General features: G+C 55.6%; 8 protein-coding genes across 8 annotated transcripts; 4 read left to right on the plus strand and 4 right to left on the minus strand.

Moving 5' to 3' along the window:
• Positions 1–2,028: 2,028 nt before the first annotated feature.
• LTHEOB_5780 (Integral membrane protein) lies at positions 2,029–3,746 on the plus strand (the record flags this gene model as incomplete). Its single annotated transcript, XM_035514963.1, has 4 exons — positions 2,029–2,069; positions 2,126–2,197; positions 2,252–3,186; positions 3,235–3,746. The coding sequence occupies 4 exons, from the start codon at positions 2,029–2,031 to the stop codon at positions 3,744–3,746; spliced, it is 1,560 nt and encodes a 519-aa protein (XP_035373472.1).
• Positions 3,747–4,330: 584 nt separating this feature from the next.
• LTHEOB_5781 (Fumarylacetoacetate hydrolase) lies at positions 4,331–6,940 on the plus strand (the record flags this gene model as incomplete). Its single annotated transcript, XM_035514964.1, has 3 exons — positions 4,331–4,875; positions 5,114–5,735; positions 5,786–6,940. 3 exons carry the CDS (start codon positions 4,331–4,333, stop codon positions 6,938–6,940), a joined length of 2,322 nt encoding a protein of 773 aa, XP_035373473.1.
• A 345-nt stretch (positions 6,941–7,285) lies between these two features.
• On the plus strand, positions 7,286–9,319 carry LTHEOB_5782 (C6 zinc finger domain-containing protein; the record flags this gene model as incomplete). Its single annotated transcript, XM_035514965.1, has 3 exons — positions 7,286–7,670; positions 7,855–9,007; positions 9,100–9,319. The coding sequence occupies 3 exons, from the start codon at positions 7,286–7,288 to the stop codon at positions 9,317–9,319; spliced, it is 1,758 nt and encodes a 585-aa protein (XP_035373474.1).
• Positions 9,320–9,822: 503 nt separating this feature from the next.
• Positions 9,823–10,350, minus strand: LTHEOB_5783 (uncharacterized protein; the record flags this gene model as incomplete). Its single annotated transcript, XM_035514966.1, has 2 exons — positions 9,823–9,855; positions 9,901–10,350. 2 exons carry the CDS (start codon positions 10,348–10,350, stop codon positions 9,823–9,825), a joined length of 483 nt encoding a protein of 160 aa, XP_035373475.1.
• A 1,743-nt stretch (positions 10,351–12,093) lies between these two features.
• On the minus strand, positions 12,094–13,203 carry LTHEOB_5784 (uncharacterized protein; the record flags this gene model as incomplete). The annotated part of the gene is made up of 1 exon (XM_035514967.1): positions 12,094–13,203. One exon carries the CDS (start codon positions 13,201–13,203, stop codon positions 12,094–12,096), a length of 1,110 nt encoding a protein of 369 aa, XP_035373476.1.
• A 677-nt stretch (positions 13,204–13,880) lies between these two features.
• LTHEOB_5785 (BRCT domain-containing protein) lies at positions 13,881–16,046 on the minus strand (the record flags this gene model as incomplete). Its single annotated transcript, XM_035514968.1, has 3 exons — positions 13,881–15,778; positions 15,831–15,866; positions 15,923–16,046. The coding sequence occupies 3 exons, from the start codon at positions 16,044–16,046 to the stop codon at positions 13,881–13,883; spliced, it is 2,058 nt and encodes a 685-aa protein (XP_035373477.1).
• A 1,021-nt stretch (positions 16,047–17,067) lies between these two features.
• On the minus strand, positions 17,068–20,383 carry LTHEOB_5786 (ATP-dependent helicase; the record flags this gene model as incomplete). The annotated part of the gene is made up of 2 exons (XM_035514969.1): positions 17,068–20,068; positions 20,127–20,383. The coding sequence occupies 2 exons, from the start codon at positions 20,381–20,383 to the stop codon at positions 17,068–17,070; spliced, it is 3,258 nt and encodes a 1,085-aa protein (XP_035373478.1).
• Positions 20,384–20,915: 532 nt separating this feature from the next.
• Positions 20,916–21,868, plus strand: LTHEOB_5787 (U3 small nucleolar ribonucleoprotein imp4; the record flags this gene model as incomplete). Its single annotated transcript, XM_035514970.1, has 2 exons — positions 20,916–20,921; positions 20,978–21,868. The coding sequence occupies 2 exons, from the start codon at positions 20,916–20,918 to the stop codon at positions 21,866–21,868; spliced, it is 897 nt and encodes a 298-aa protein (XP_035373479.1).
• Positions 21,869–22,178: the final 310 nt, after the last annotated feature.

Below are 22,178 nucleotides of genomic sequence, written 5' to 3' on the forward strand. Positions count from 1 at the left end.
CGGATCCAGTAGTCCTGGTTAGACTCCAGGGTTATACCTTCTTTTTTGCTGGATGGGGGGACGCGGAGATGGTGTTGAGGAATCAGGGGGTTCAGTTCGCAACAGGGGGCGTGCCAAGCATTTTTTGGGGCCATTTTTTGCGTGCCTGGGTGCAGCAGGAGCAAGAGTTTAAAAGGACAAATGGGCGAGTCTAAAAAAGCATGGGACGCGTTGATTTTGTGCGGCTGGCTGCTGCGTAGAGCGGCCAGAAAATTTTTGCGGGGGTCGGGAGAAGCGAGGGCCGGGCCCGGCAGGGTCTCGGCAGCGCTAGCACGGAAACGACCGAATGGCCGGTGGTAGCCGAATGCGACTACGGCGTGCGCATGACCTTGCGAAAAGGAGTGACGACAGGCAAATTGAACATACGGGAAGTATCGAGACGGGTGTTATATGGCCGGGGAAAGGGAGAGCGCTCGCGGCGCATGCATGCAAAGCAGCACATGACGCGGAGCCGCAGTGTGAGCTGGCATCGAACGAAGGAACAATGCCACCGGCGTCATCAATTGCGGAGGAAGAATAGCCTCAACACTCAGCACCGCTCTGCGCCGCTAAGTGCGCGATGCAAGCTTAGTCGCTTAAGGCGGTCGTCTTGGCCTCGTACTGCAAGATCACCATGGCAGAATCGCGGATCTCCTGACGGGAGCGCAGTGCCTCTCGCGAGCGGGACGAGGTGACGCGATTGCCGGTCGAGCGTCTCGGTTGCCGACCATACGCGGCACTTAAGTCCGGGCGAGCTTGCGTCGCTGCCGGTGTAGCATGCGCAAGCGCCTGCTGCATCGAGCGAGAGAGCGCGACTGCACAGCCTCGCCGGGCGCTGCAGCGAGCGTCTCAGAATCTGCGCTGGCGCGACTTGAAACATGATATCGCGCTGCAAGAACGAGCGCTGGGTGATCTCGCGAATCTTGCGGGAGCGCTATGGAGAGGTGTTGCTATTTCCAGGTGGCGCTAAGCCTGTTCCTGGCGAGGGGCTCCCCTGCCATCTCAACTGTCGCCCACTCCACCACACCCACTTCTGGCCCTCGCTTGCGCATCCCTGCCGCCAACTCGAACGTCTGATCGCCCGCCGTCCAAAAGCTAGCCAGCTTCTATCGTTTCGGGATCTGTCAGCCTTTGCCTTAGCACCTCGCCATGTGGACCTGCAGCTCTTGTGACCGACGTGCCAGGCCTGCCCGCGGATGCTGCGCCGCCTGGTCGCTGGAATGAGCCGCCCCGGTCCTTGTCCGACTGCCCCATTACGCCAACCCCATGCTTCTTCGGGAAATCGTCGCTTCGTGAGTCCTCGAAATGGCCCGCTGTCATGCAGCTACGCCGCTTGGCATCGGTTCGATCGAACTGTGCCCTGTGCCGCCCTCTCCCGGCCTGCGAGCCTCCTACCTACCTGCGACCCAAGTGCTGTACAATAGTCGCTTCTTCCACACCTACCACGTTAATCATGGCGCGAGCGATGGATGCCGCTCATCCGTTCTGGCCTCTTCCGGATCGTCGCCCTCTGTCTCGGTAGACTTGCGATGTGCCGTTTCTTTTGGAGACGCGACGATTGTGTCTACGACTCGGAGCTCGCATGTTTTTTGTCTTCTCGATCCAATAATGCGGAGGCATTCCTCCTTTCGTATGCCGCCGCATGCCGGGGTCTGCGCGTACACCTGCACACCTGTCAGGACTCTTAAAACGTTTCAGCTATAGCCAAGCCTCCGAAACGTCTTAGTTGATCTCCCGATAACCCTTTGCGGAACCCTTCGCGAGGGTCGCCCTGGTCACCCTACTATAGAAGGCATTACCCGCCTGTCAAGGCCCTGGTTCGCCCCTCCCGTTCGTTCCCACCTGCCGCTATCTTTTCTCCCTTGTCGAGCAGAGCTTGACTGTCTCTGCTCGTTGTCGTTCTTTCTCCCCCAAGAATCACTCTTTTCACCGGACTTTTGTCCCAACATCTAGCTGCCAAGCAGCACGACGATCTTTTTGCAACTCTACGCTTTATACTTAATTCTAATCATGGGTTGGTTTGGAAGCCTGGGCTTGGCCTGGAAGTACTCGTGAGTGAAGCTGCTGCTGCCCCTCTCGTACATACCCCAGCTGACGTGGCTTGCAGTATCGTTTTTGGCTGCCTATTGGTCGTTACAATTCTTGCCGGGCTCTGCAAGCTGCTATACTCCAGGAAACAGTAGGCCCCGCTCGTCCACTTCAGCCTCGGCCGCATTGCTTACAACCGCTCCAGACTGAAGAAGCACCTTGCGCTCAAGGAAGAGCAGAATGTAGCAGAAACGGACAATCTAGCCTTGAATGACAGAGCGAAGGATGAAGGCGATCTTTTTGGAGTCAGGGCATTGGAGGCTGGATACTATGGCGGCGTCGCCCAATCTCGCCCGTCCTCTCCCTCCCCATCTTCCATGGGCTCCTCTTCCAGGCATCCTTCCAGCAGTACCAACACTTTGATCGGCAGCGCCGCTTCTCAGACACCAAAACTTATTTCCCCCTCCACCAGCGTCACGACTCTGCCCCACAGCAGGAACATTTCCGAGGTCGCTACTCCGAGGACACCTTCATCACCGCCGCGCAGGAACCCGCCCCCCACCTTGAGGCTGGAGCCCTCACAAGCAGAGCTTACCGGCAGGAAGAATCACGGTGTTGTCGAAGTCTTCGTCCACAGGCCTACTTCTCCCGAGGAGCCCATGTCGCCGGTGTCTCCCACGACGCCCACGTCGCCCCTCTCCCCCAAATCAACATCTCGCCACGATGACGGCCTCAGGTCTCCTGCCATCAGCGTATCCGCTGTCTCTGATGATCACGAAGAGACGCCGATGTCGCCGGAACTCCTTCGCCCTACCGTTTACAATCCAGACGCACCACAGCTTCCCGTGGTCGAGGCTGTATCACGCATCTCTTGGAGGCCTTCGGGTGCAGACGATGCGGCTGCAAATGCGTACTCGATGGCAGCCTCGTTGGATTACACGATGGGCGCCCCTTCGACAGCGAGCAACGCTTCGTCGCCGGCGCGCAACCAATCTCCACTGCCATCACCTGTCAGGGTGTACCCGCAGGCTTACATTCCCCGTCGTTCAAGAGATGAGTGCCGCTCGATTTTCCCAGCTGAGCCTCGCGAGCCACGGTCCAGGAAGAGCTCCTTCTCGTCAGTCAGGAGCCGCCGCACCAGTAAGCATTCCTCTTCAACACAATCACTTAATACTAACATTGCTGTAGAAGCTGAGGATGAGGAGGAAGAAATTCCCGCCGTTCCTTCTCTATCAATCGAGTCCGAGTTCTACATCCTCCAACCCACCGTTTACACACCGCAACATAAGCGTGACGTCAGTGCATCGGAAAGTGCTTACAGCACGCACTCTCTGCATCGTCGCTCGTCGGTGTCCAGCGTTGAGACGGTCACGGAAGAGACGTTGCCGGCCACCAAGATCGACCTTGCGCGCACTGACAGCATGGACAGCCGGAGAAATAGCATCGGCAACAACTCACTGATGCCACCACCCTCGCCAAACCCGAGCAGTAAAGACCGGTTCAGCGAGTTTTTCGATGCCTATTACCGGAACTCTCAGTCGATGGTCGAATCGGAGCCGAGTTTCGAGATGGCGCGAGTGGAAACACTGGCAGTCCCGAGGCACTCGACCATCGTTGAGGTGCCGACGCCGCTGGCATCACCGATGCCTGACAGGAAGCATCTGAACGTACAGACCACTGAGACCGGGGTGGCATTTTAACGTGGAGTGAGCAAGCCAAGTCGTTGATGCATAGCACCGGTGATTCTCCTGGCGTTTTTTTTTCTTTTCTGAGCGGCACCATTGCGAGCATTTCCTCGGGCGTCTCGATGTCTTCTCCTTTTTCCTTGATGATTTTTTGATTCCCACTGAGTTCCTTTTCCTTTTTCGCCCTCATACTCTCTCAAGACCGCGCAACAAAGGTTTGCGACGGCATCTCTCTTACTACCCACCACCTCCTTATCGATGGCACCTACCGCCAATGACGAGCACAGAAGAAGATAAGTAAGATGGCCTACGGAAGATACAAGGCACCTGTATATATTCAAGTGTATAATAGTAATAACTCCCTTTCTCCGGGCGACGCGCGGTTCTTCTTCTCGAGAGAGAGACAGCGCATCCCGATGCCGCGGTCGCCGAGATGCAGATGCATCGGCGCGGTATAGTAAGCCTCACCAGGTTTAGGTATATAGGGCAAGACCTCTGCTCTCCATGCCATCATAAAATAAATCAAAACAACCTTTTCACAATACCACCTCCCTTTGCTCAAGGATCCTATTGTTCAAGATTCAGCCATTGTCACCACCATGGGTTGGCTAAAGCTGCAGCACAACCAGCTTTCCGGGCCTACACAAGACACCGATGCTACGCCAGCAAAGACGTCAGGTTCCAAATCCGACGCAGTTCACATCGAGGCCATAGACGAGCCAGGCACTGAATCACCTATCCCTCCGCCCACACCCAAAGACGAGACGCTTCGTCCCAGCCAGCCTCCTCTTCCATTCGCAGACGCAGCAACCCCGAACGACCAACTCCCTTTCATCTCGGCATCACGGGTCGCCGCTGAGAGCAGCAGGACCAACACCAACAGCCAACCCGACGAAAGAGGAGAAAACAACAACAGAAGACGTCTCTGGATCGTCATCGACGCCATCGTCTACGATTGCACCGACTTCGCCCGCTCACAGCACCACCCAGGTGGCGCTGCCCCCATCGAGCAGCTCGCGGGCGGCGACTGCTCCTGGCAGTTCTGGCGCTTCCATGCGGCCGAGCATCTGCGCGACTACGGCTGGGGGTTGCGCGTGGCCAGGACGGCGGGCGTGCGCAACAAGTTTGGGGAGAAGCGGCCGAGGTATGTTGGGTTGAGGGGCTTGGATTCGGCGCAGGATTGGTGAGATCGGTGGGTTGTAGAAATACGGGTGTGGGACGCGCGGAGAAGGCGGACATGGCGGAGAATAGAGCGCAGGCAGGCGGCCGATTGCGTGACCGCGGAGCGGGGCGGGGACGGCGGAAAAAAACGTGGGGGTTGCGACATGCCCAAACACTACAACTAAATGTCAGAAAGGCGACATTCATAAGGAAAGCTCCAGTATCGACCGACAAATCGTCTTGTCGCAGCGGAAATACACCATGGCCGCATTCAATTTCGCCGCATTCGTTGAGCCGTGCTCGTCTCAGCCCCGACTGGGCCATTATGATTTCGAGCACGATACCATTCAGCCAATCTCATTCGTCTCCGGAACGCCCGTCACGGATCTGTACCAGGTTATTTCCGCAGGCCAAGATTCTGTGATACGCAGCGAAGAGGCGATTCCGGTGTCATCAGTCAAACTCTTGGCTCCTATCAGCGGCCGAGACGTGCTGGCAGTCGGCAAGAACTACAGCGAGCACGCCAAAGAGTTCAACCAGTCCGGCTTCGACAGCTCCGACAAGGTCGACCAGCCCTCGCATCCCGTCATTTTCACCAAGCGCCACACCTCCATCGTTGCCCATGGAGACGACATCTACGTTCACCCCCACTTTACCCAAACGCTCGACTACGAAGGCGAGCTCGGCGTCATTGTGGGAAAACCGGGTTTCCGGATTGCAAAGGATGCTGCCATGGACCATGTGTGGGGATACACCATCATCAACGATGTGACTGCGCGCGAAAGGCAAAGAGACCATAAGCAGTTCTACATCGGCAAGTCTGGTGACACCTTTTGTCCTATGGTACGTCTTTCAACCGTCGACTTCTTGGATGACAGCTAACACCTGTGAAGGGACCGGTGGCTGTTGCAAAAGAGAATCTTCCTCAAGTCCTTCAGGTGTCAACACACGTCAATGGGGAACTCAGGCAGAAGTCCACCACCGAAGAGCTGATCTTCTCCATCCCTCAGCTCATCGAGACCCTGTCTGAGGGCCAGACGCTTCAGCCTGGCGATGTGCTGGCGACCGGTACTCCCGCTGGCGTGGGAATAGGCAAGAACCCACCTGTTTTCTTGAGTCCAGGGGATGAGGTCGTTGTGTCAATCACGGGCCTAGGTTCTCTCCGCAACAAAGTTACCGACGTTCCACCTGCCCCCATCACGCAACCCTCTCCTCTCGCCCAGAGCAACGCTACCAAAGCCATCCACGGCGCCGGATTGACCAACTTCGGCGGGAAGCCACTGCACTACAAGCGCCTCGGAGCGGCCGACGGCGCGCCAATTGTCTTCGTGCATGGCCTCGGCGGCACGCTCGAATACTGGCAGCCACTGATCACAGCGGCTTCCCTGGGCGACAAGCACGCTCTGCACCTCTTCGATCTCGAGGGCCACGGCCTCTCGCCCACGTCCCCGCTCAGCGCTCTTTCCATCGCCTCGTTCGCGGCGGACCTCCTACACGTCTTCAAGCACGCCGCCATTTCAGGTGCTACCTTGGTCGCGCACTCGATGGGCTGCCTCGTCGCGCTGGAGTTTGCGAACGCCCATCCCGAGCTCGTCGGGAAGCTCGTGTTGATCGGGCCTCCGCCGTCGCCGTTGCCGGAAGCGGCATCGAAGGGCTCGTACGCGCGCGCTGCTGCGGTGAGGGCCGGAGGGATGCGGGCTGTGGTTGATGCCGTTGTCGAGGCTGGCACGTCGGAGTGGACGAAGAAGCAGAATCCGTTGGCGGTTGCTGCTGTGAGATTGTCTCTCTTGGGCCAGGAGCCGGAGGGATACGCGAAGGCGTGCACTGCGCTTGCAGGTGCCACCGATGCCATTAGCGTCGAGAAGTTGACGCAGCCGACACTGATAATTACCGGGGCGGAGGACAAAGTGTCGCCGCCGTCACTATGCAAGAGCTACGGAGAAAGGATCCCGGAAAGTCAGGTCATTGTGTTGGAGAAGGCCGGGCATTGGCACGTATTCGAAGACGTGGAAGGAGTGGCCGCTGCGGTTAGCCAGTTCCTTGCATAGTACCTTCCGTTAGAAGAATCAGATGAGTAATATGCACTCCACATGGAAGCATCGGTGATCCGATGGCCGAAACCCCGCACTTAGTCCTCTCGTATAAACATGCACTTCCCATCTGCTGTAACAACATGCGCCGCCATCTCCTCAAAGTCCGCCATGTCCGCCATGTCCTCCCGGAAGCGAATGCCCATCAGCTGTGAGCCATGCCGACAACGGAAGATCCGCTGCCCGCGCACCAAGCCTGGACCGTGTTCGACCTGCGTCCGCAGAAATATTCCGTCGTCTGAGTGTATCTATGCTGCCCTGCGTTCGCCTCGCCCCGATCCGCGCTATCGTCGCAACAGTGACATGGCTGTAACCACAACGCCCACCGAGGAGCTTGTGGAGCGGATTGGAGTGTTGGAAAATCTGCTCAGGGACCACATCGCCCACTGGGAATTACCGCCTCCAGACGACGCCCCACCACTACCTATGTCCGCCGACCCTTCTTCTGCCCTTCACACCCCACCTAGTGATGGTGTTCAAGCAGATTATCCTCCCGTCGGTCGTCTTCTCACGACTGGCTCTGGACACACGCGATATCAACCCTTTCACTCTACCTGGGATTCGGCTATCGTTGGATCTGGTGGTGGTGCCATGACCTCCAACGAGGACGGTATCGATGACCCCCTTGGTCAAGCTTTCAACCAGCCCATGGAAGACCTCATTTCGCCGCTACCACCTGTCTCTCAATGTAATACGCTTGTTGAGAACTTCTTTACAATATTCTCTCCTGTTCGTCTCCTCGAATGCGTATTTCAGAAACTTGTGCACTTATCAAATTACGCAGCTATTTCACATCTTGCATCTTCCATCCTTCAGGACCATGTATAAAGCATTCCAATTGGACCCCGACTCGGTACCGCTTTCTTGGCTAGCCCTACTCTATGCCGTGCTAAGCGTTTCCGTCACAAGCCTGAATGAAGACAGTCCGCTTCTGAAAGATTTGGGCCGCCGTAACGACGTTTCGAAGAATATCACCACCCTCTCAACCCGATACAGAGCTGCAGCCTTCAGATGTCTGCAGACAGACCAGTATCTCTTCCGGCAGACGCTCTACACGCTCCAAGCACTGATACTCATGAGTTACGGCATCAGCCACACCCACGGCGACGTCTGGTCTCTCCTGGGAACGGCCTACCACATGGCTCTCGGGCTCGGGTGCCATGTTGACCCTGACCACTTCGGTCTCGACGCCCTGGAATGCGAAAACCGACGCCGGTGCTGGGTGGGCCTCATGATGCTATACACCATCCAAGGCATATCTTGTGGAAACATCCACCGGCGCCAGATCACTTCAACCGTGCGCTTGCCCGCCAACGTCAACGATGAAGAACTCACTGCCGACATGATCGCACCGCCCCTCGAGTCCCCCAGAGCGACTGAGATGACGTACATGCTCTTCAAGTACCGCCTGTACGAGGTCTGCTCGCGCATCTGCGAGGCCGTCATGGATGCTACCACCGGCCTATCACCGGACGTCATCGCCAGCCTGGAGACAGACATCCAGCACGAGCGCGAGATATGGAGTAGACGCTACGCCCGTGATCGCCATCGACCGGAAGACCTTCCGGTGCTCCAGCAGTTGCAACTGCACATACTCGACGGCTACAGCCACCAGCTCATGCTCCTACTACACCGTCCGTTCTTCGTCGCCGCAAATGCCGCCGCCACTGCTTGCCTCTCGGGGGAGCAAGTGGATGCATCGCGGAAGAAGTGCATCGAAGCCGCTCGCGCGGAGCTGGAGCTGCACAGGACGCTGCATCAGTCCCCGACCTTCGCGCCGTATAAATGGTACAGCAGGGGCATAGCCAGCTTTCATGCTTTCCATGCTGCTGTTGTCCTCGTTACGATCATGGCCTCTTCCGCTTCTTCTACTATCAGTAACGGTACGCCTGGAATCAGGGCTGGCTCGCAGCAACAATACCAAGAGCTGCTGCAGCTTATAACATCGGCTGTTCAAAGATTCGAGGAAATGGCACCGCAGAGCCGTTTCTGTGCCAAAGCGGCGCCGGCGTTGAGTAACCTTGTGTAAGTCTTTCTTTCCTTTCTCCAACCCTCTTCTCTTTTACTTTCCTCTCCAGGCACTCTCATAGTTGATACTAACATACGGACGGAAATAGCAGCTCAGTACAAGCCCAGCACGTTTCCGTCGAGCTGGTGGGCGGTAGTTGTGGTGGCCACGACAACAGGAATTGGTCTGGTGTGGCGCCCCCGCTGGTGAACGCTCTTATGGACAATCTACAGCCGCAGTATTGGCTCACCCCGTCTTCGGTTCCCTGGGGGATCTGGGACGATGTCATAGGAAATCCGAACGCAGAGAGCGGGTTCAATCTGGTGTAAGTTTCGGGGTCCCCGGGAATCTTTGTGTCACTGAAAGGATTCCAACGACGGTTCGACGAATCTACCATAGTAGATAGCGTAGTTCTATATTCTATAAGTAGATAAGGACAACAGCGGGGTTATGAAAAAAGGGATGTTCCGAAATATCATTGAATCTCTTAGTTGTGGATTTTTGAAAAGTCACTAGGAAATCATTATGTTTCACTCATCTTTGATATGGATAGGAAGAAGGTTTGTACGGCCCCATCAAAAGGGCTTTTTCATTTTTATTTTTATTTTTATTTTGGATTCAAAGTGAACCGGCACTCTGAAAGTTTCAGAAACTAAAACAAATAGCAAGAATGAGATAAAGGACGTCCGTAGAAAAGAAACTCTCGTACCTCTTCATGGATCTTAACGCCGCTGCTCCGGGCTCAACTGAGAAGGAAAAGGAAAAAGGAAAGAAGACACTGGTAAAGCTGAACTGAACCGTTACATCAGAAAGAGGTGTGTAAGCTATCGGCTTACTGTTGTTCCTCCTGCTGCTGCTCATCCTGCTACCGATCCTCGAGCGGTTCGTCTCTTACCGCTGACTCACGTACCACGAGCGGGAGTAGCCTGGCTGCGAGCTCTCTTCCCCTTGCTTCAATGAACGCTTCTGATTCCGCATGCCATCGATCCCTTCGGTTCCGAAGTTCGTCCCTGTGCCGGTTGATCTGCTGCCGAAGAATCTCGCGGCGATCGCCCAGGTACTCGGTTGGCTCGTCATCATCATCATCATCGTCGCCCTCCTCATCATCCCCATCCCGGTCGCCCTCATCCTCCTGCTCCTGCTCCTGCTGCTGCTGCTGCTGCTGCTGCTGTTCCGGTTGAGAGTAATACGTTTCGTCTCCGAGAAGGTCATACATCTCTTCTTCGAAGACCATCGCACTGCGATTGACCTCATCGATGTACCTCAAGAAGCGCATTTGGCGGTATACAGTCTGCCGCTCCGCAAAAAGCCGAGCCCGAGTGGCACGGGTTCCAGAGGTTACGTCGTTGGGCGTAGACATTGTTGTGATGGAAGTGGTGGGATGTGGGGTCAACGGTTTGTGTTTGCTGTCGGCCGTTGTTCGTCGAAGTGAAGGTGGAATGGTGGAGAGGTGTGCGGAGAAGCTCTTAAAGCGATATACGGAGTACTATTATGGTTATAGAGTGTATGAGTTGTACTCGAACTATGCATTGTAGTCCTTGGACACTTCTCCGTACTTGAACAATGTTTCAAGGTCGCATGGAGGTAAGAGAGGGTGGCCGCCACAATTAATTCTGAACCAGTGGCATAGTTGAATTGTCATGAGAGCTTTCACTAGGCAATTGTAGGACGGAGTTGTAGATGCAATGATTGTCGCGGTCTGGGTTTGGTGAATGGACTGAGCAAGCAATGGGAGAAGATTCAAATGACAAACGACTTGGCAGTTGAATCGTTCAAAATTGATATATATATAGGAAGAGTCTTTAAATGTATGTGCAGCGATCAGTAAAGAAGGGAATCTGTCGTTGAGCTGTCGGTTTATGCAGACCAGCCCCGTGCCTTCCATTTTTCGTTTCACTCGGGCGGGCAGCAGCTCGAATTTAACGCCGATGTCCAATTGTGCGGTTTATCCACGAGTTTCCATCGGGCCAAGCCAACTGGTCTCACCGCACGGAGCATGAGCACCCGTATGTATCTTCCCGTGTGTAACGCAACGCCGTTTTCTTGTGTCTCAGCAAGCTATCATCCCGATCGCCACGTTCCACATGATCTTTTTTCATCTTTCAACATCTTTCAGAGATCCCAAACTCCATTCAAGCAATGTCTCGAGCTCTAATACCGTTCTAGATAGGATGCGTTGATTTTGACATTTCCAGTGAAGTTCATGCGTCATCCCTCCTCCTACAGTTTCCATATCCCCATTTCATTTGTTGCTGCATTCTCAACAAGTAGAGTTGTCTCTTTTCCTTCTCTTATCTCCATTTGTCTCGCACTGTTAATGGAAAACACAGCGGAGCTTCTTCACTCGCTTTTCCTCCACCCGTGCGCGTTTCCTTCCACGTGAACTCTGCAGTGCCTGGTCCTCAAGCTGCTCCCTATTCTCCTTGCGTTTCTTTGTTCGTGGAGCCGGCAGTACTCGCACCTGTTCAACGGGAAGATCGATTGCGAGCTGGTCTTCGAAAGTCTCGGAAAATGTTTCGGGAACATTTTTTGTGTTGGTGGATAAGGGAACGTAGGTCAACAAAGCCCCAGAGGGCTCGCCTTGTTTGTGATGGTAGTACGTCTGCAAGCGAGACTCTGCCATGGCTAACTGCATGGAGTCTTCCTCGCGCATCCGTTGCAGCTCCATCTCGAACAACCTGTCCTCTTCCAGGATTACAGGGTCCTCTCCCACCTCTTGTGCGGTAGCCTTCCCCTTGCCTTTATTTTTGCATGTCGTATCGTTCTCGCCGTCCATCGTAGGCTTGTTGCTTGTGAGCTTGATGAGTTTCGATACTTCGATTTGCCGATATCGTAGGGTAATTCGAGATCGAAGTGAAGCTGAAGCTTTCGAATTGTATGCGTACAATGCATCACCCAGAGCATGTTTTTTTATAAGAATTACCGAACATGTTTGCCACTGAACAATGAATTGTGATATATGAAACAGACAGGATTGAGGCAGTCTAAGAGTTGAACAATGTCTCACAATGGCCCACCACCATTCAAAGAGCCCACCACCATTCAAAGAACTGCCGGAGAAACTCAGCGGGTATTCAAACACCGTAGTCAGATCATGCCAACCCTACGTCCTCTTCTCCGCAGACGTCACCGTCTTCTCCTGAATCTGCTGCTGCTTCTGGGGCTGATCAAGATCCAGCGAAGCCAATTGCCGCTCACAACCCGGTAAAACCGAATCACCTGGCATCTTCGCGTCCTGCTGCGCTTGCTTCCCCTCTTCCCCTTCCTTCCCTCCTTCCCCATCATCTCCACTCGCCCACTTCACTATGACCGCAAACGCCACAGCCCGCCTAACCACCTTACCCTCCGCCACCTCCGCCACCTCCACCACCTCCTGCTCCTGCTCCTGCTCCTGCTCCTGCTCCTGCTCCTGCTCCTCCTCCTCCTCCCATTCAGACTCCAAGCGAACCACCACCATCCCCTCCGTCACCACCACCGCCGCCGCCGCCTCCTCCCTCAGCACCATCTCAAACTGAACAATATCATCATCATCATCACCATCACAGCCCCCACCATCCCTCTCACTCACAATCCCCTCCCCCTCCCACCCATCATCCTCATCCTCCCAACACCCCATCTCCGCCTCCCGCCCCGCGAACCCCTCGCCCCCGCACGCCGGACAAGCCACGTTCCGCCTGCGCACCGGCAAGAGCGTCGCGCGGTCGAAGTACGGCTGCGCGAGGCAGCCGGCGTGGAAAGTGCAGTCGCAGTGCGGCCCAGCGAGGACGGGGAAGGTGGCGATGTCGTCGTCGTCGGCGTCGGCGTCGGCATCGTCGGCGTCGGCGGTGGTGGTGGTGGTGCTGGCGAAGTCTTTGTGGCAGCCGGCGCAGCGACGCGGCTGGGGCGGGGACCGGGATAGATCGAGCGGCGGATCGCTCTCGTTTTTGTTGCCGTTTTTGTCGTCGTCATCGTTGTCGACGAAGCTCGGATGGATGGGGTTTTGGAAGATGAGGATTGTTACGGGGGCGGTGTGATTGGTGGTGGAGGTGGCGCTGTTGTTGTAGGTGGTGGTGACGGCTATGGGGGGAGGTGACGCGTTTGTGGTGGTAGCCTCGGCGACGGCGGCGGTGGATGATGGTGCGTTGGATTGAGAAGAAGAAGAAGAAGAAGGCCCGGCGTAGTGGTAGAAGGCCGTCAGTGGTGGCCAGTCTTGAGGGTCGTCGTTCTCAGCCATGGTGTCGCACACGCTGTCTTGTCGGGGACGATGCGTCATGGTTGTCTTTGATGGTAAATGGTAGGGTACTCTGAGCTTGAAGAGAAAATGTTTCTGGAGACGCGTATGCGAAGAATTTGTAAGGAGGTGAAGCGCACAAGGGAAACCGAAGTGTTTGTGGCTATTGGAAATCTCGATTGTATCCTGGCCATGGGATAACCATTGATGGGTGTGCCGCATGCACCCGTATCATTTACTCATCTTTAGCGTAGTTTGGCCATTCAGCAAAGTCAATACAATTCAAAGAGCCAGACGGTTGTGAAGGCAGAATATCGGGCAATCCAGAAACAGCTCCTTCCTACCGCAGCGCATTGAAATCGGAGCGGAGTGACAGGGTCCGAGACAATGGCACTGTCAACACATGAATGCCAAAGCCTACTCACATTTTGAACTTGAATTAGCAATTTCATTATACTGTAAGCTCACAGAAAAGCCCTGTGTGCATCATGTTCCCAGATCTCATGTTTCGCGCAATTAGTGTATGTCAGAGAACAAAACAACCAGACCGGCCGCCCATGTGGTATCTCCGTTGTCGTTGCCGAGCAATGCTAGCGTTTTACAGATGCAACCCCTCCGGTGAGTTTCAAAACAAGAAACATTGAAAGCAGACCTCACAAGATGCTGTGCCGTAGAACCCCTTATCCACTCCTCCCCTTCCTCGCAGCCGGCTTCTTACTCTTCTTCGATTGGCTGCTGCTGGGTTGGATCAAGAAATCTTCATTCTCAAGGTCAAGTGAGCCGCGGAGCACCGACATTGAGATTAGTTCCTTGCTGTAGCACTGACGGTACTCTCCGTCCTTATCTGCACCAGTCAACGACATTGCCTCTAGGTCGTGATCAGTAGCGACAATGATGTTGTTATCGCCATGTTTGTATTCCCGTGCCGACTTAGCCATGACCTTCGCACCACATGCTTGGACGATCTTCTCAATGTCGCTAAATCCGCTGCCATACTCCTTTCTCGTGGCAGACGTGAAGAAGAAGCATTTTCCTTTGAACAGCTCGGATCTGTCCACGTTGAGGATGTTGCTGGCTTGGGTTTCGTCATCACCCCAGCCCCACTCACTGGGGGCATTCAGCGGAGGGTACTGAGAGGGATCCAGAAGTTTGCCTGCCTTTCGACTGTTGAGAACCCAGCTGTCTGACGCAATCGTCTTCCCCAACGCCAAGCCAAGTAGTAGTTTAGCGCTTTTCACATACGTGCCGTTGATCGACCCGATGCAAACAATATCGCAGCCTTTTTCCGTGACCTTCTCAACGATTTTGACCCCCGACTTCCTCAAGAAGGTCAACGATCCTTCACGCTCCGTTACCTTCGTGTTGCTGAATGCGACGCGTGCGGCCTTGGCAATATATGGCGACATGACATTGATCGAAGAGCTCATGGACCTTTGCAAGCTCTGTGATCGAGCTGCGGTACTCTCTTCCCTGAAAGGCTCAATAGGCTGACTGGGAGTGCCATCAATGCGAATCCTAATGCTTGACGCGAGCGACTCTTCAGACTCATCGATCTCCTGGGCCTTTTTCTTCTTTTTTGTTGGCCGATCCTGTTCGGAATGTTGTGGAGAAGCCCTCTTCTTACTGTTGCGTGACACGGGGATCCGCACCTGCGGCTCAGGTTTTACTCGCCGTGTCCTTGTCGGTCTGACGTTTGGTACTTCCTCTTCAGCGTTGGAGGAGGGTTCGGCCATCGTTACATCCGCTGCTTGCAGAGGATCCGAGGAGGATTCCTCAAGGGCATTCGACCCGTCAGGTGGTGTTGTGGCGCGAAGACTCTGATTTGTGCTCACACTTTTGGGAGCGGGAGAGAACTTGGCATTCTCCCTCTCCTGTTCTTCGACAGCATCGGATTCTCGTTCTGATGCTGTTGTCTCATCTTCCCCCTCAACATCATTGACTTGGATAGAAGTGTGGTCACCAGGCGTGAAAGAGCCAAGCTCCAAAGAAGGCACGCTTTGCTCACGCGGCGTCCTGTTCTTGGGTCTTTCCGCAAAGGAGTCCTTAACAGCCGTCGGCGTGCTCACATTAGTGCTCACAATGTCTTGTGGATCTGTTGGCTTCTGCAGCTCGTTGTCCTTAGCATTTATGGCTGTGAACGGCGCTTTGCGATATGTAGCCGGCGTCTCTGCTACCATCATAGACTGTTGGGTGGTCTGAGCCGGCGTAGACGAACGCAAAGTGTTGGATCCTTGCATAGACTGTTCAACTTGAACAGCTGTCCGCTTCGTGATTGGCTTTCGAGTCCTCCGGATGGTGCCATCCGATGGCTGCTGCTGCGTCTCGGCAACCTCGTGCGTTTCATTGTTAGTGGGTGGGATGGACGAATCCACCTTCACGTCCTCAACTCTCAAGGTGGACTCGAATTCATCATGGAGGCGGATGCAATCGCCGGGTCGCAGGATTGTGCTCTGGCGGTGCTCGCTGGTCGATGCAGGCAGTTTGATCGTGTAGTAGCCAGGCAAAGACTCAGCACCGGGGGGCACAATGGTGAAACCGTCGACTTGAGCTTCAAATGAAACGCGCCAGTCGTCGACAGCTGTGACCATATAAGTATAATATAGATACAGGCAAGCCAGGTCGCCACATACTAATAAGCGCCAGACAAGTGAGGTTCTGCAGGCTCTCTGTCTATTATGTCAGCACGTGTTCCGTATGCAAGGGTCGGGCGTTGTGTACGCACGCAAAGGCGGGTGAGGCTCAACCGTGATATCGCCGCGCCCGTCGCGTATGATGCGTGTGGTGCTGCGTGTTATGTCTCGAGAGATGCCCCCGTGTGATTCCAGGAAGACTGAGGCACCCGACATGGTGGAGCGGGATTGAGCGCATCACAAGGTGGAGGATTAGTGGAGAGAGTCAAGACAAAGATAGCAAGGCCGAAGAAGAAGGTAGGTGCGCGGGCGCGGGCGCGTTGCGCCACATCGCGAGTCCACGTGATTATTACATAATACGCTCTTTATGGAAGTTCCCACCACAAGCCAATTCTCATTGTACTGCAAGCGCAAATCATGAAGCAAAATCAAATCTAAATCAAATTTGTAAACTACTACCAGCAGCAAGCTGTTGCGCTATCTACGAAGGAGAACCAGAACAACTTCTCGCTCGTCAAAGCGTCCGTATCTTTTTCCTTGCCAGCTTACTCTAACCTCCGATCACCAAAACCCTCATGGATCCTCCTCATTTCAACCCACATAGTCATGCATGGAAAGCCCAATAACGCTGTTCAAGCCCGCATGAAAGAAAGAAGAATTGCTTTTCCGCTAAGAGCATCAGGGAGGCGCTATGCTCCGATAAGTTCCCAGCTTCTTGCATGTGGAGAAGACCGCGTCGTTTGCTAGGAACGGGCTAAAGCTAAACAAGGACACGAGACGTGCAGACAGGCCGTGCGCACGTCAAGAGATGAGGCGTAACGAAAGAAAGGCTGCCAGATGGAGTAGATGAGTCCGTTGTGGAAACTGACCGTCCAACCCATCCAACACCCTTCAATCTTTACTTCTGTACCCTCGGCATGGAACGATTGACGAATAGTCGAAGAGTTCGCTCCATCATCCGACTACCGGAGCTGCTGCTGTTTCCTTCGCTTGCGTTTGCTCCAGCGCTCTACATACAGCCGCTGATTTGAGCCGCAGGCAGCAAAGTAGTACTGAGCGTCCGAGTGACGTGAACCCAGCTGTCCACCGTCATTCTTCTTTCCTAAACCTGCCGCTGCTGATTTCGCGCTGAGAGTTCGAATTCTTGGTTGTAAACTGCTTGGTCGCGCATCTGCAAGTTGCAGATCAACACTAGCCTGGAAAATGTCGAGGACTTTAGTCTGTGGCATCGTGCAGATCAGTCGTAGCTCCCCAAGCCGATCTGACTGGCGAAAGCGGTCGACACGCTGCGAGCGTCATCATCCTCAGGGAAGCCGCGACCACCAGCTCCACGGCCGTAGCCAACCGGGCCAGGCTGTCCGCTCGATTCAACGTAGCGCTTGAGACGATCCGACTGAGAGAGCGAAGTCGGTTTTCCGATGTCATTGAGGCTGAGACCCGCAAGGCTGACGCCACCCTGGCCAACCCCGCCCTTGCCGTCGACGACGCTGCCGTTAGTGTCGGTCAGTTCTGATGCCGCAATCGATTCACCAGCAACGCTGCTGGCAACGCCCGGGCTCTTGCCGTTAGGCCTTCCACCTGGACCAGGAGTGTTGCGTGCGCCCGGCAGCGACGGCCAGGCTTCCGAGAATCCAGAGAACATAGGAGGGTAGTTTGAGCTGACCCCCACACCGCCAAGCGCAGAGGAGTGAACAGAAGAGACGTCGTCGGGAATGTAGCCAACAATTGAGCCATTGTCGGTGTACTCCTGGCGAGCCTTGTTGCCATTTATGTTACGGCCAGAGGTCATGTTCGATGCATGCTGGAACGCCATCTGGTAACGCTGAGGGCCACGGTAGGTAGTCTTAGGGCGGGTGAACTGCAAGAGAGAAGTCTGGAGGTTGTTGAGAGGGCCCTCGACCAAGCAGTTGCGCTCCTTGAAGTGCAAAAGGAGGTAGTGCCACAGTGGGTGCTTCGACAGCACCTTCGGGTTGCCCAGAATGACAAGACCATACTTGGCACGAGTGAGAGCCACGTTAAGACGGCGCGGGTCGCTCAAGAAACCGATTCCTTGGTGATCGTTCGAGCGCACGCAGGAGAGAACGATGAAGTCCTTCTCACGGCCCTGGAACGCATCGACGGAAGCAACCTCAATCTCCTTGTAGTTCTCCTTCTTGAAGGTGCCATTCGCCTGCATGGACTGCACGACATAGCTGCGCTGACCCTCGTAAGGAGTAATGATACCGATGTCCTGGGGCTTGACACCAGCCTTGAAAAAGCGGGTGACAATCTTCTCGACATTTGCTGCTTCCGTGCGGTTAAGGTAAGAGGTACCAGAGGCGGAGATTTCTTCGTTGCCCAAGTTGGACCAGAACATCATAGGGCTATCGACCACCGGCCAGGGGAAGTCGACCTCCTTGCGCATCCGAGACTCCCGCGTCACACCATTCTGCAGGGAGCCCTCATAGAACATGTTCGAGGGGAATTCAGACAAGCAGGGATGCATACGGTACTGGACCTGCAGGCGAATAGGAGCGCAGCCCAGAATGACAAGACGCTCAAACAGGGACTGGTTCAGACCAGCCTTGGCGGCCTTCTTGTTCATAATGACGGGTCCAAGCTGCTGGTGATCACCAACCAAGACAACCTGCTTGCAGCCCAAGACGAGCGGGATCATACACTCAGGTTCAGCAGACTGGGTTGACTCGTCAATGAGGACAGTGCGGAACTTGAATTTTGCCAGACGGGGATCGCCAGCGCCGACACAGGTGCAGCAAATGACATCTGCGTTGGTCAGAATTTCGCGCTCGGCGGCGCGGGTCAGCTGCTTGAACTTCTTTTCGTCCTGGCTAGACAGTTCGCCAAGTTCGCTCTTAAGCTGGTTCAACTTGTTGAGTTCGACATTGGTGTCGTTCATGCGGACCTGCTCGTGAAGGGAAAGGAAGCCAACAGGAGACTCGACATCTTCCCTGGACTTTGCCGTAACTCGGACAGTCTTGAGCCCAGTACGATGGATACGTTCGCAAAGTTGATCCACAGCGACGTTGGACGGGGCACAAACCAGGACCTGGCCACCGTTGATCTTGGCCAAGTGGTAGATGATGGTGGCTGAAGTGACTGTTTTACCCGTACCAGGGGGGCCCTGGATCAAGCTCAAAGGTTTCTGCAGAACGCTCTTCACGGCGTTGATCTGCGAACCGTTGAGCTCTGGAAGTCCGGGAACACTGAATTTGCGTGGAAGCTGAGTCTTCATAGGAGCAGCGGCGACCTCGTGACCTAGAAGACGGTGGAAGATGTAACCAGAAACGCTCATCTCGTCGATCGCAAAGGTCTTCATAGCATGCTGCATGCGGTCGAAAGAAGTGGCCTTCCAAACGTAGTCGGCGGTGAAGTTATGCGTGCACTCCGTAGGGACCGATTTGTGGTCTCCCTTGGTGCGCAACTCAATCGTAACCTCATCGGACTGGTTGTTGGGGATCTTGATGACGTATCCCACGCCCTCCCAATGAGGTCTAAGTTCGCCAGTGTAGCGCAGCCGCATCTCGTCTCCCACGGCAAGCTTTACGTCTCCCAATTCCAGTTTGGGCAGCACGAAACTAGCCAAGTGCTTGTTGTTCAAACCAAAGTCCCAGCGCACAATAAGACCATCCTGAGACTGCGACTCCTTCAGCTTGCGGTCGTAATCGGCTTCGATCTTAACCAGCGGACCGAAGACATTCTGGTACTGGTAGGCATCGTCGTAGCGGAGCAAAACCGGCGCGGGTTCATCGTCGACTCCAGCTCCCTTTTCCAAATCGGCGATGGTGGCATTGCTGTTGTCCTTCCACATTTCCTCCAGTTTGGCAATCATCTGAGGGCTCAGGTGGCGGGCGCGGAGCTGCTCCTGGTCCGAGGGCTGGGAAACAAGCCAGGGTAGGAACGAACGATCCTCGATCAGAGGCTGCCAACGCGAAGTATCCCAGTTCATATCCTTGGAAGAAGGCATGGCGGCGCACGGTTGACGGCACAGAAGGACGACGACCGTGTCGGACTTGGCGGGAATGAAACCAAGCAGGAAGACATTCTTAGTTCCACAGTTATAACACTCCAGTACAGTATCGCCAAGCGAGGACGAGGGGTGGAGCTGGACCTCCTTGTGGCGGGCGCGGACAAGGTGGTTGATGATGTGGGAAGAAGACGTGTTGCCACGGGCGCTGCAGAACCACTTGCTGCAGCTAAGGCACTTGACGACGCTGCTGGGATTGTGGATGCCGCAGTAGCTAAAGGCAAGGTTAGCGCGGTGGCGCAAAGCTTCAAGTTGGTTGAGGGGATGCTCACGCGCAAGCATGAGGCGGCAGCTCGACATCCTCGTCGGGCTTCTGCTGCTTGCCGTCAATCTGCATGCTGGCCATGCTCTCCATGTCATCCTCGTCGTAGGTGTCGCCGTCCTCGTCATCGTCCAGGCGGCGGCGGCGGCCGTTGAGGTTGGAGCGGCCAAGATCTCCGTCTAGAATGCTCTCATCGTCGCCGGCGTTGATGGTCGAGGCCGAGTCGGAGACCAGGTGGTTGCCCAGATGAGTAAAGGCGCCCTCCATGATGGTCGTGGGCCCGGGCGGGCTGTGGGGGGATGCTGGGTTTCGGTGCTGGGTAGCTTCTGGCGGTTGCGGAGGAGGCAAAATCAAAGCTGCGGTGCGGGCGGTGGTGGGCAGAGCAGTCGGGCACGGACGCGCAGGCCCGCGAGGACGCTTTCCTGGATGATGCGCGCGCTGCGGCTTCTGGATGCGCGTAGCAGGCGAGCGCGGCTGCGGGTTGGTGTTGCTCGCGCAAAGAAGCCTGTACCGGTGCGAGCGATTGCCTTGGGCGCGGCGGACGCGGCTTGGATGGGAGAGGTGGTTAGGCTCTGGCTGTGCGGCGGGCGGGCTCGAGGCGCATGTGTCGATCCGCCCAGAGAGAAATTGAGAAATCCTGGGACCAAAAAGTTCAACACCACTAGCTCTGCCGCTCCAAGCCGCTACCACGACCCCGACCGACGCCCGCAATCCACCTGCAGCTGTGCGAGCACCGCTTCCTGAGCATTGAGAAGATTTTCACGGCTGTTCGGACGCCACATCACCCACGCAGCCCGCCATGATTGTTCGTCTGCCGCACCCGCATCTGCTCCTCCGCACCGCATACTGACTCGTTTGCAGCGCCGGCAAGCCCGCGAGAGGCGCGACTACCTCTATCGCCGTGCCCTGACCCTCCGCGACGCCGAGATCGCCTCGAAACGCGCAGCTCTGCGAGCCTCTCTCGCCACCGGCAAGCCGCTGGACCCGTCCATCGCAAACGACAAGGACCTGCGCGCAAACTACAAGTATGACGAATCGCAACAGGAACGCACCACCCAGGAGGCGCTGGATCTGGACGACGAGTATGCACAACTCTCGGGTGTCGTGGACCCGCGCGTGCTCGTGACAACGTCGCGCGATCCCAGCACTCGTCTGGGTGTTTTTGCCAAAGAAATCCGCCTGTTGCTGCCCACGAGTATCCGCGTCAACAGAGGAAACCTTATCTTGCCCAACATTGTGTCGAGCGCGAAGTCCGCCGGGCTGAGCGACGTGGTTTTGCTCCATGAGCACCGTGGTACGCCCACGGCCATGACCATCTCGCACTTCCCCCACGGTCCCACCGCCTCTTTCTCGCTTCACAACGTCGTCTTGCGCCATGATATCCCCAACTCCGCCCGCGGCACCGTCTCTGAGTCCTACCCGCACCTGATCTTCGAGGGTTTCACCACCAACCTCGGCAAGCGTGTTGTCAAGATTCTGAAGCATCTTTTCCCTCCGCGCCCCGCCGCCGCGACCCCCAAGGACGTCGGCAACCGTGTTGTTACTTTCGTCAACCGCGAGGATAGCATCGAGGTCCGTCACCATGTCTTCGTGCGCACGGGCTATCAGAGCGTCGAGCTGGCGGAGGTCGGCCCGCGGATGACGATGCGCTTGTTCGAGATCCGCGGGGGCACTCTGGAGAACAAGGATGGCGATGTCGAGTGGCACATGAACCAGTACACACGTACCGCCAAGAAGAAGGACTACTTGTAATGCCCGCAAGCAGCATGGACGGGCAGTGGAGTGTTTCTCGGAGACGTGCAGGGGCAGACACCAAAAAGAGGGGAATGGGCATCTGGGCGGCGCATATCACGGCACTTGGGCTATACTTCGGGGATTTCCAGGGATGGAGCGGCATCTATGGCGTTATTTGGGCACGAATGGAGAAAGACAGCGCGCGGGATGATGCGCATGATGGAGCACCGCGACGAGTCGAGGCTATCTGCAAGATACAGCAAAGCAGGCCAACAGCGAACAATGCATTACCCACATACAACAAGCTTCCGCCTTGCTGCTATGCCAC

The sequence above is a fragment of the Lasiodiplodia theobromae genome (genome assembly GCF_012971845.1).
Source record: "Lasiodiplodia theobromae strain AM2As chromosome Unknown scaffold_16, whole genome shotgun sequence".
NCBI classification, from domain to species: Eukaryota; Fungi; Ascomycota; class Dothideomycetes; order Botryosphaeriales; family Botryosphaeriaceae; genus Lasiodiplodia; species Lasiodiplodia theobromae.